At 36.8% G+C, this 13237-nt stretch overlaps 1 protein-coding gene across 1 annotated transcript in view; it reads right to left on the bottom strand.

Moving 5' to 3' along the window:
* LOC131053677 (protein APEM9) overlaps window positions 1-6785 on the bottom strand; it is an 84402-nt gene extending 77617 nt beyond the window's left edge. The window contains exons 1-2 of the mRNA XM_057988283.2: window positions 6592-6785; window positions 6175-6414 (exon numbers count right to left, since the gene is read on the bottom strand). Of these exons, the coding sequence (XP_057844266.1) occupies window positions 6175-6414; window positions 6592-6659 (308 nt within the window). The 5' untranslated portion in view covers window positions 6660-6785. The remainder of the gene's footprint in view (window positions 1-6174; window positions 6415-6591) is intronic.
* Between the last annotated feature and the right edge of the window lie 6452 nt (window positions 6786-13237).

Raw genomic sequence — 13237 nt, 5'->3', positions numbered from 1 at the left:
GACAAGAGCGAAATTTGACTTTTTGAACTCTCTATCAGGATAATTTTTATGGAATATAACATTTAAGTATAAGAAAGATAAGTTATATTCCATATATACTTTGAGGATGTTTGAGAGTGGTTTCAGACCTCCAGGAGTTATATTGCAAAATCTAGTTTTTGGAGGTTTTTCAGTTTCCAAACTTAGTCAAATTTTCAGGATCAGGACTTTCAGACTTAGCCAAATTTCAGGATCAGGACATCACTCAAGCCGGACTTGCTATCCATGTGATCCCCTTCGCGACACTCAAAATGCAAAGGCTAACGGACAAAACCCTAAAAACAAACCCTAAAAAGCAAAAAAAAGCAGGGGTCCCCATTTGCAATGGGGCAATGTGTGAAAACGTCACAACAGGAAGAAGATATGAACAAACATTAAATCTGCCTGTAGCAGGAAATGCACCCAATCTGCCTGATAATGAAGCTGATAGCAATGGGTTCCAAAGGCCAAACCCCAGGGGAATGACGTCTAGAATGTCACAAGAGAGGATAGACGTCCTCTAATGCCAAGAACGGATCTGCAACTCACACATACCAATTCTTCTCATATTCCACATATCTAATGAAGCCACAAACGCTTTCTTTTATTCTTTTTCCAAGGGTCCACTCAACTCTCATGGGCAATGTGGGATAAAAGATGAGCAATATAAAACATATATTAAAATATTCACTTATGTCTCCCTTGGGTACAGATCCCCATAAAATAAATATTAGAGTAACACTTTAATATTTTACAATTAAATTAAATGTTACTTTAATAAAACTTTAGGCATTAAAATGTATTAGCAATTGGACTCCGAATAATGCGAGTGATAGCTAGTCGGAAAGCTCTCACCGAGGAATATCAAATCCAAACACCAAAACTGGCCTCCACTATGTCCTGCTGACTTACTAAAAATAGTAAGTATGCCTGAAACTGAGTAAATCAACTTCGTTTTGGCCCAAACTAGAAATGACTAGGCCAAAACACAACAGGATCCCCTTAAACCCTTCATTAGCCCTCGGGACCATGTAGAACAAGGCTAACGCACACACACTTGGTCAACTGCTAAAGTGGGGACATTACAAAAGCCACCTTTTCTTCCAAAGTTTAAGTAAAACTAGGCCTAGACTATAGTGATAGGACCCATTTAGAATGCCTTGGAAAGATTTGGATTTTCAAAAAATGAGAATTTTGAGCTCAGAAGAGAATTTCGCTCTTGACCCTTCCAAAGGGTCCAGAGCGAAATTCCCAAAAAGCAGTGTTTCCTTCAAAATATTGATGAGCCAAATCAGTGGTTGAGATGGATATACCTTGGAGATTGCCTTGGAGGAGGTCAATGATCAAGCAAAGGTGAATTTTGACCTAAAAAAGTGAAAATCGCTCCTGACCCTTCCAAAGGGTCCAGGGCGAAATTCACATTATCACCTAAAATTCACATTATCACCTAATTTGCTCATGTGAAATGCTAAAATTTGAAATGCAAGACTTTGATTAGGTCAAAACAAACATGAGCTTGCCTTCCGAAAGATTTTGGAGTCAAGAAAACAAGGTATTCGAGTCCTAATTTGAAAAATCGCTCCTGACCCTTCCAAAGGGTCCAGGGCGAAATCATCAAAAAGCCTATCATTCAACCTTGTTAGAGTGAGTCAAGGGTAAATTGCAAGATTGTGAAGACAAGGGCATGGGAATTTGCAAATCTAAGTTGTGAAAATTTTGACTCGTAAAGTAAACAAGCCTGGATGTGAGGTTCAAACAAGCTTTGAAAGTAATTTAGACCTTCATCACTTTGGATATTTCAATGCCTAAGGAGGCAAGAAGCTTCATTAAGCCTTGATCAAACCTTAATATTCCTCAGTTTTCACTAAATTTGCCAAATTCAAGACATTTGGCGAGGCTAAAGCAAGTTCGCATGAATTAAGGCACAATTGAATTAATTAATTTCAAGCCTTAAAATAAATATAAAATTCACCTTGGAAGCCTTGTATTTAATTTTAAAATTAAAAAAAATTAAGGTGAGCGCTCAAGCCTTTTATTTTGTCTTTTTAGGCAAGTCGGCCTCCTTTTAAGAGGGATTTTATTGTATTTTATTGCTAATTGACCTAAGTCGGCCTCATGAGGAATTAGGGTGAGCGCCCTATATAAGGGAGGTGTATTGTGGACAAAATGCAAATCATTCATTCATTATTCACATGCGAATTTGAGGAGCAGATTAGAGGAGCGAACTTTTATTAGGTTGAAGGCTAATTTCCAGAATTTGCTAAGTGTTTGGAGGCTGGTGGAAAGCGAAGTTCTTTCGAAGGCTGATTGAGGCATAATTCATCCAAAGGAAGACCAGAAATTCAGTCCTTATCAGCGAATTTTGATCTCCTTTTCTTCATTTTCCAAGGTTGATAGTTAAGCTTTCAAAGAAGAGGCATCAAATGACGACCCCCAAAGCCGGAGGATCAACTACTTGGCAGACTCTCATCAAAGAAGATCAAGCTAGATTAAGGACGACCTTCTCCATCTATCTTCCAGTCCAGCATTTGAAGGAAAGCATCACCAAATTGAGCATCACCCAAGTGTTAGACAAGGTGGCATCCCAGTCATCACTCCTCCAGTCGGGTTGGTCCACCTCAGCATGTTCAGATTCAATGTACCTAACTCATTAAAGATGGCACAAACTTCGATGTACCTACCCCGGCTATCCATTGGTCGAATATTTCAGAAACAAACCCTAATTAGGGTTTCATTGTAAAATCTTGGCCATTGATCTCGAATTGATCCAAGCCATTCATTGTATTTGAGGATGCTATATATGCCCTCACTCATTTCATTTTTAAAGGGTTAGAGAGTTTAGAGTGAAGAAAGTTAGAAAGTTGAAGAGAAATAAGTTATTGTTGTAGCAAAATTGAGTAGTGAAGAGAGAAATTTGAACAATTGTTGTCCATTTGGTTATGAGATCAATAAAATATTGAAGTTATGGTATTTTATTGCAACACTTGTGGCTATCTTCATGATTGTTTATCTTCTTGAATCACTTTCAATTGAAATAGCATTTAAATTTTAAGTTTGCAGGACGAATTGTTGTGCTTGATCTTTGATAAGATTCGCATTCCAAACCACTAGCTTCTTACTGATTGTAAGAACGCCTTGTGTGGTCAACTGGAAACACTGAGATGAATTAAGAATTCAATCATTGTTAGAAGTATTGATATGTATCTCCTTGATAGTATCTATATCCTTGATGATATGAAAGTTATTGAATCCCCTTAGAAGATCGAATCAATTCCAGTAGAGTTGTAATCTCTTGGCGATATTGAAATTGGTAAAATCTTATCAAGTCTAGCCTTCATTGAGTCATTCTTAGGAATAGTTTAAGTATCTCTTCCTTGAAACCCTTACCCTTTTGATATTTTTGAAAATCTGTCAGCATTAGGAAAATCCTGTTTCCTCATTTGAAAGGAAGTAACACGAACAAGCTTTCTCTGAAAGTACGTAAGGCCCCTTGAAGAAACAGCAAACACAACGACCACTGGTGCTTATCCACAAGTAGAGATCCTACAAAGCAGAACCTTGAAGTCATCCCGATTGATCCTTTTGCGACATCTTCAGCATTCGGAGACTTTATTCAAGAGAGGATAAGATACCTCTGGGTATTTTATTCTGTGTTTGGTCGTGTACAAAATACACATCAACACAAACCAAGCGAGAATGCTAAAAGGAAAGGGAAGGCAATTGAAATTGAAGAACCTGTTCAAAAAAGGCAGAGGATAGACCCATCTCATTCCGCCACATCAAGGAATGAGAAATACATACTAAATATTGATGAATCATTGGTTGAAATAAAAATTCCTTCTCTGATCCATAGAGAAAATGCAGAACTAGTCCATCAAGAAGATGAACAGCCACCATCACCTACTGGCACAGAAATCCTAGAATTAGAGCATGATAGAGATACTGAAGCAAAAGAAGGAAAGTTTCAAGAAAGAATGATTTCCGCTCTCCGAGGAATTGCACATGACCAAGAAACAAAAGAGGACCAAGAAGTGGAAGGCGTTGAACAGCCTATTGTTCCTGCATGGTTGAGGGAAAGATTAAAAATGAACACACAAGCAAAGAGCCAGAAGAGGATGACATGGCTGAATTCTTAGCCAGGTTAGAGCAAACTGCTGTGAAGAAGCCGGCTAAGAGATATTCTACCATCAAGAGAGATGAAACAGGCAATCGCACAATGCAAATAGCAATGCCTAAAGTAGATAAGGCAAAGGGGGACATTGGTCCGCATGAGTTTGAAATTAAATTTATGTCAAAGATATTAAATTTCCACAGTTCATGATGTATTATGCTTGAAGTTTCTGGATTCAACTGTGTATGTTTTGTTAACATCAACGTTTTGGATCACACTCCATGATCCATCATTTTTCTCTCATTTGCTCTCTCTCATCCTGATGATGGATCATGGAGTGTGATCCAAAACGTTGATGGTAACAAAACATACACAATTGAATCCAGAAACTTCAAGCATAATAGATTTATGTGGTAAGTCCTTGACAATATGCCAAGGAAACATCCTCGAGGCAAGGTATCAGTAATCTTATTGCTGAGAAAAAAAAATCACAATCTTCATGCAGCTGTTGTTGTTATTACAGTTACTTTGCCTTCAAGGCAACAAAGATTTATGGAATACCTTCAAGATAACAACCACCATCAAACTTAGAAAAAAATCCTTTAAAGAAATTAGGAATTAGCTATTAAGGGAAAACCGGTCTTTCCATAAGATTTGTTTAATTCTTTAATTGCTGTCATTGTCCAACAAGGCAGACCATGCTTTTGACCAATAATTAATATAGAACAGATCATGATTGGAACCGGCCATAATCTAAATGCTTCTAAGTTTGCAATATCTAGTCTTGCTTTTGTCTACTTTAATCAATTATTACTTCAGCTTGAAATGTTCAAGTCTCATAGTTTTCTCATGTAATAGGCATGTACTGAGAGTTTTGATCACTGTAATGGGGCCAAATGTAGCTCCTGAATTCATTTTGTGGACAGCTGAATTTTCTTGGATCAGAGACTGTTCCGTTCTTGGATGGTTCGGTTGTTTCCGTTCCTGCTATGAATAGGTAAGGAATGCCTATAGATGCCCACTTTGAACTATACAAATAATATTTTTGCAAATGAATCCCAAGTTCCCCTCAAAAAGCTGCCTTTAGGATAGACCTAACATTCAAATTATGATCTATTTTTCGGGAAACTAGTTCACAAACTAAGACCCCTCTTCAGATGGAGCACTCCCCAGTTCTGTTCAAAACAAGAAGCATTTCATTCATTACTGATTTGAAGAATTAACTAGAGAGAATATCGACCCACTCTTTAAAGTCTAATATTACTTCAGCAAGATTTATCCATCCTTAGAAAGAGATAATTACATCTTTTTATTTTTTATTTTTGGCGCTGCTGAGACTTGGAGCTCAAATGCTAACCTGTATCTTTTAGGACATTCAAGTTCAGTGCTCAGCTGCAGAGAAATTTTTCGGCGGGTGCTATGTGCTGTTAAACAGAGACCAGGCTATCCCAGTGGCCTAATGATTACACCTGATCACCGGAGGAAACAGCCATCTTTGTAAAGAGTACGAATCCGATAGTCTCATCTCTACCTGCCTTGAAAAATTGCTTGCCCCACTGAATTGAGTGTCTTTTTATAGCGGTATGCTAATAGTTTACCAATGAGAAAATGTCACTGGCTAAAAAGCACCTTGGCAATGCAAATTCAAAATAGAAAACGTAAGGATGGCCGTAACTGTTACTGGGAAAACATTCATATTTCAAGTCTAATTTTGATTGCTTCGAAGGCAATAAGCGCATATGGTGCTTTTCAAAACAAATGGTCCGTTAGCATCATCCTTGTCTAAAGAAAATCTCAATCAACATGATGACCTTAGTTTTTAGTATGATCTAACCCTTTATATAATTTCCCGTTGAGCTCTTAGACCATAAGAAATGTTCCTTGGAAGCCCTGATAAGAAGTATTCTGCATAAAGCGATCCCCGTGTTCACTTAAGAATTAAGTTAAACCAAATTTGGAGCAACGAGTTTAGAAAATACACCATGATGCATCCAAAATTAATTTTCCGTAAAAACCCTAATACTTATAAATAGCAAAATTGTGACCTGTTTGTGTGCTTGTAAGCTTGGATAAACACCATAGCAGCAGCCTCTAACATATCATTCACCTCCAAATTATCTTCTTCCTTAATGCCACTCTCCCTATCATCTTCTTTCTCAAAGCCATTCTCCAAAGTGGGTTTATGCCTTGAAGATTCCAATTCAATGGATGTTGCTTCCCACAACTTCCGAAGCACAGATGATGATGTTGACGCCGCCTCTTCATACATACAACTCACCAAATAACTGAACACAAAAATACCCACACAAAAGCGAACATCAATAAGATGAGACTTCGCATACCCATTGTTTATCAGAATCCTGAAACATTATAATATACAGAAACTCTAACTATACCAAAACCAAACGTGAAGGAAATTGGAAAAGGAATAGAGATTTTTTATTTCTTTCTAATTCACAAACCGTTCAGATTTTTCGATTTCTTCCCACAGTTCATTATCTCTTGGGGAATTGGATTCACTCAGCTCCATGAAAATCCTGATCTATGTACAGTTTTCCCCGCGTAGGGATTGAGTATATTGGTAAATTCCTGAAACGTACTGCGCCAATATACATGCGTATACGCTAATTTCCACTAAGTTTGGGCTCGAAATTATCTATTCAAAGGTATTTGTCATTTAAATTTTATTAGTATTTTAGGTATATACATTTTTGCTCTTTATTGCATTTTTGTTATTTAAAGGTACTCATTGTACAACTGATTCATATTGTGGAACAAGGACCAATCATTCTAAAGAACATTTAATTAGAATTATGAAGTAGATTGTTTTAAGAATCAATTATTAGTGTGGATTAGGGGAGAGGATCCAATAGTTGTGCACCTTAACTTCCCGCTTCTCAAAATATTACGTGGAACTTTCAAATCACTCCCAAATTTTTGCAATGGCTTCTTTGGAAAGCCCCCTACTTATAATTAAGGTTTCAAGGCCACATCATCAAATATGATGCCACATAAGCATGCTTTTTGCCAAGGTGTCCAAACACAACCCAAAAAAAAGTGAGACCAATAGATGTGCAAAAGGGGCCCCAATACTTATGCAGCTGATGTGGCATCACATGATTGGTTACGTTTCACAACAAATGGTATATTTCATTCAATTATTAGTACTTATCATCAGCAATAACAACTTTAAGTCACAACTATTAGTGCAATATTGTACAAAAGTTGGACATCAAATCAGCAAGTATGGGGATATTAAATCAACAACTTATATCACAAGAAGTGGAACGCACTCAACTACTAGGTCATTTCCCCTAAATATAGAAACCCTTATTTAAGTTTGCTAAACCTCTTTGAGTGATGAGTAGACACAAGATTTGATGATTGTTCAAAAAAATTATTTCATATTACATTTTGATATTATAGACGTATAAAAATGATCATATTCCTAAATGAATATTTAATGTTCATTTTATTCTCATTCCTCTATTTAATTAAGTAAATTATTCTATTTATTTATTTAAATTCACTTAAGTCTTTCATATTATTTAATTGAATAAATCATTCTATTTAATTAAATCCCTTCTCTCTACTTTTAATTAAATTTATATTTAATTAAATAGTTCACCCCAATTAAATAAATCTAATTTATTTAAATCCCCCACTTGCAACCATAATTAAAATAAAGCAATTTATTTTAATTAAATCCTATTATCCCTCACCCACTTGCATTTTCCTACATCTCCCACTTGCAATCCTAAACCCCTTCTAGATTCTTCTAAACCCTTCCTAATTAACTTAATCCATTCTCTAATTATTGTCACATTCCTAAGCAACTTGGAGTCACTTCTCAAAGACTCCAAAGTCTTTGAAAAGCATTTAATGTTTTATGTGTCTAACAAATTTAACCTCTAAAGTCTTCCAAACCACTAATGGCTCTTACATAACCATTTATGGTTAAATCCACTTGCACCCATGGTTAGGGACTTTAACCTCCAACTCAATCCTCGTCTAACCATAAGGTCTCATCAAGCATTCATTGTTTTGACCATGTTTATCCCTTTAACCCTTGCACAAGAGTTTATCCTTTGGGTAAAAGCTTTATCCAATGGATAACCTTAACCTAACCTTGACCTTTACCTCCTAAGGTAACCATGAAGTCTTCTCAAGCATTTAATGCTTCTTAAATCCCCTCTCAAGCAGTCTTATGTTGACAATTGTCACCATTTCATTGGTGAGAATTGTAAACATGGATTGATAGCTTTCAATCCTGACCCTTGATAAGATCATTCAATCCTGACCACCAATTGCCCTGTTTCTTCTATAAATAGAGCCCTTATCCCTCCATTTTAAAATCTAAGTCTTTAGCATCATACTTATACTCAATTTTAGCAAGCATCTAGCCTCTCTTTGCAATAGAAATAAATCTAATAATCATTTTAAAAGCATTTCTATCATCTTAGATTAAAATCATATAACTAGTATATCATGTTAGGATAGCATTTTACTAACCTTGTCATCTTATCATCTAGTTTAGTTCATTTGTTAGAATCATGCATAGATAGGATGCATTCATACTAAATTTGATCTAAAGCATCCCTCATTCTTTCATTTGTCATCCCTAAGTCACTTTGCTTAGTGATCTGAGAGTAAAGGCATTGACTTGAGGGACCTTGTGAGATAGAGAACCATGGAACACTCCTTAGGAAGTTGAGCTATTCCTCATAGCTCCATAACTTGCACCAAGAGTCTCATGGGTGTGTGGGCAAGTCTTTAAATAATTTTCATAATTTGAGTTTCATTGAACCGTTTTTCCCGCATACATTTGTAGCGCCCACCGTGGGGCATAACCCTATTAATCAAATCAGTTTTTGAATATGACCAACTTTGCAGATACGCGAAAAATGAGAATCCGCGCGTAAGGAACATTTCATAGCGCATCCAGTTAAAACTTCAGCGCATCCGGTCTACTATTTGGTGTGTTGGACTCATCTCTTAGCGTGTAGGAACCCTTCTTTAGTGCAAAGACTTTTTAAAATTTCATGTAGCTTTCAGCGCTGGGATTTAACAGTCCAGCGCATCTGGCTAACAGTTCAGCGCGTCGGGTATTTTTGATAATGCATCACAGGTTTTTCGTAGCACATATAGTGCATCCTATAGCATAGCATAGACAGAAGGCGGGAGATAATTTGTAACAGAGACCTCAAAAATTAGACTTGTGGAAGTCCACAAAACCATTCTTTTGCTAACTGATTAACTGTTATTTTGCAGGTTACTAACAGTTTAATTGCAGGTTTGGGGTCTATTTTATTTAGGCTAGAATTAAAGTAGTTTAAATTTTACTGACTTTTCTAGGTTAGTTAAGATTAAACTTCCTTTCATTTCTTGTTTAACTGAAAATTGAACTCACACCTTATTTTGGGCACCTAAAAAGAACAACAACCAAAATCTTTCTTGCTTTCTTAGGAGGAAATTTTCATTTGAGTTTTTAAAAAGAACCAACAAATTTTTCATTTTGCAAAAAAGCTTTAAAAGGAACCTCACCATCCTTTGGTGTTTAAAAGGATCAACTTTTATTTTTGCAAGTTAAAAGAACCTCACTTATCCAGTTCCATTCAAAGTAAAAGAGGGAAATTCTTCCCCTTTTGTCAATTTCTTTTGTTGACCAAAGTCAAAATCTTTGCTTTGTTGACTAGGTTTCTTTTCACTAGATCAGATAATCATTGATTTGAGGAAATAAAATAAACACCATGTTTTTGTGGAGCAATATCTCCACGTAGGCTTTAACAAATCATTGTGATAAAAGGCTAAAAAGAACACTTGTGTGCTTTGATTCAAAAGTGGAAGGTATATGCTCTCCCCTTAACTGGGTGATCAAAAAGTCAAACCACTCTTACGCTTTCAGTGTTTACAGCATTTTAAATCCTTTAGCAGGCCTGCCTTTCCGAGGAGTCAACAAACTCTTAAAGACATTCTTTGGTCGGTGTGAGGGGAATGACCTAAGTGGGGAAGGGCTTTGACGCCAAGTGTTCCAACCCACTATAATAAAAAATGGAAGGTAACAAAAGTCCTTTTCAACAGTTGCGCGCAGCAATTATCCTTCCCCCAGTATCTTTACGATACATAAAGCCTTTGTTCTAAAGGTTGGGAAGCCTCCTGAGGGAGTTTATCACTGACGACCGAACAGGAAGCCTGATTACGAACCTTAGCATTGGAAACCTTGAACCGAGTCAATATCCAAACATTTGCAATATCATGGTGCAAGGGTGGGGAAGAATCTGCCCCCAAGATTACTCACCATATATCTCCCAAGATAACTACTCAATTGTAAAGAAATTCACTTTGGGTTAATTTCTGGCAAAAGGCAAAAAAATGGGCTCCCCCTAGGGGGTGACAAGGTTGTTTGAGCTAATGGAGTATTGAAACTAGTGAGCTATGGTAATGTCGATGACCCTTGAATAAATAGTCTAACTGAATTGTTTTATCTGTATCAAAACTTGTTAAAACACTAGGGATTTGAACACATCCTCGTAGAATATACACTTTTTGTTTAGACTAGGCAAAATGGTTATCTCTTTTATGCTGTGTTTTCATGTTATACTTCAGAAAATCATCCATCACAGTTAAGAAAAATTCAAAAATCACAGAAAAACCACCAAGTCAAACCAACCAGGGCAGTTTAGCGTGTAAGAGCAACATCTTAGCGCTTTGAAACCATTTTTTTAGCACGTACAAGCTTTAATTTAGCTCATAAATTATGAACTTTAGCGCATAAGCAATCCCAACATTCAAAAGTTCGAACCTTAGTGCTTTTTGAATGCAGCCTAGTGCTTTGGAGCAACAACTTAGCGCGTTGAGTTAGAACATTAGCGCATTGAGGTCAAAAGTTGGCGCATTGGTAGGACATATTAGCGCATAGCTTTTAGAACCAGATCACAATCAAACAGCCCAAGTTAGAGTGTCAGAAAGGCAGCTTAGAGTGTTGAAGACATTTGGTAGCGCATTGGGTTTCTGGCTTAGCGCATAGTCGAAACTGAGAAAACAAAGAGCAAAGCAAAAAAAAAAAAATTGAAAATTCTAAAAATAGTTTAGGAAGCCATTTTTCCTCACTTGGACTCCATTAGACAGAAATTCAGAATTCAAGTATCAAAACTACTCTAAAAGCAAGTTTTCCTTAAAACGAAGTTGTCAAAAAGCCAAAAACTAGTCAAAGGATTAACACATCTTTCCTATCAGAATCGGGTAACACCATCACACATATCGAAAGGTCCTCCAGTCAAACGGATTTTTATCCCAAAAACATACTTGTTTCAAACTCACAGTTGTCAAATCGAGTTTCCATATCGGGAAAGCTCTTATTCCATAACATTTGACGCACTTTGTTGTGAGGGGGCATCTAAACCTTCATTTGATAAAAGTAAACTTAAGTTTTCAAACAAGATATCTAAATCCAAAACAAGTCAAAGTAAACCATTGATCATTTGTGCATGACTAATCCTCATATTCTGAGAAGAAAGAATATTTATCACAACACTAAGTTGAGGAAACAACAACCTAGTTCTCTAAGACTTGTCAAACGGAATAGATTTGTATACATCAATTGCCAACTCTTCAAATCTCATCGAACATTCCTCCATCATATGCGCTTATATCTTCAAGACAAAACAAATGAATTTGACAAGGAACCATTAAGAGGTAGAGCATTCTGTCAAAAAGCGGCATTTAGCCAACGCTTGAATCATGGAGGAAAAATTAATCTAGCTTTCTTCCCAACAGTTTGCATCACCTACAACACACCTCGAGTAGAGCCAACACCTGAACAAAACACAGAAGGAGAATTTGTTCCCTTCATCACAGAAAGTTTCTACTAGATGCCCACTATCACTCGCTCTCAACGAAACAAACAAAGAGAAACACAACCAGAATCTAGTATGGGGCAACGATTATCAAATCCCTTCGACTATCCAAATCTAGAAGACACGAAGATCACTGAAGAACTCCTTCAGGAATGCCAAGAAAGTGCCTCGTTCCAAAGACTTATGGAACGACTCATAGAGGCTGACAAAGAGAAATATCTACTCATGCTCGCAAGCAAAGGAGTTAGGATTCCAGAAGACTTTGATTCAAACACTTTTAGAACAAGGTCTCGACTCTATACTTATCAAGAACAACAAAGAGAAGAAGACGCACGTGACCTTGAGCAAAACATCCCCAAGCAAAACATACCGGAGCAAAACATACCGCTACACACGCCATTCCAAACTAGAGACAATGAGAAGGAAGAACTCTTCCCTCGACAGACAAATGCACCCTTGGTTTCTCTTACACAGCAAATGCAAATGTTGCAAAAACAAATACACGACATGCAACAAGGGTCAATAGTACGGTATTCCTTGAATGAAATTTGTCCTTATCCTTTTGACAGAAGGTTAAACATGGTACCTTTCCCCCCAAATTCAGACATTCCCAAATTTGACAAGTATGATGGGAAAAGCGATCCCTGTGATCATATCCAGGAATTTTGTACCATGAGTCTGGAATTTGTCCATGATGACACCTATTTAATGAGATTATTCCCAAGAAGCTTGGGAGGGCAAACGATGGAATGGTTATCCAAAATCACACCTCCTGTCAGATCCTTTGATGAATTAGTCAACAAATTTATCGCTCAATATTCCTACAACATTCAACATGCCATCACCATGTTGGATGTCTGCAATACTAAACAAAAGAACAACGAAACATTCATGGTATTCCTTCAACGTTGGCGACGAATGGTCTCAAGATATCCTCAAGATGTGCCTAAAAAGGAAAAGATGGAAATTTTCATTGACAACTTGAATAGCGATATGAGTTACATACTCAAACTCCAATGCATACCATCTTTTGCCAAATTGATTGAAAATGACATCCAAGTAGAGGAGGCATGTGTAAAGAAAGTAACATTGAAATTCTTCAAAGAAGGAACAAATTCATCCAACTACAATAACCAAAACAACAATAACTTAGACAAATCCAGGTTCTGGACTAGAAACAAAAATACTGGGAATGAAGGAGGAAATGAAGCTAATGATGTGAAGTCCAAACAACCAGTGTTAGCTCTATCAG

This window comes from Cryptomeria japonica, chromosome 2, assembly GCF_030272615.1.
Source record: "Cryptomeria japonica chromosome 2, Sugi_1.0, whole genome shotgun sequence".
NCBI classification, from domain to species: domain Eukaryota; kingdom Viridiplantae; phylum Streptophyta; class Pinopsida; order Cupressales; family Cupressaceae; genus Cryptomeria; species Cryptomeria japonica.
Note: the sequence above shows the minus strand (reverse complement) of the source record. Positions and strands in the feature narration are given on the sequence as shown.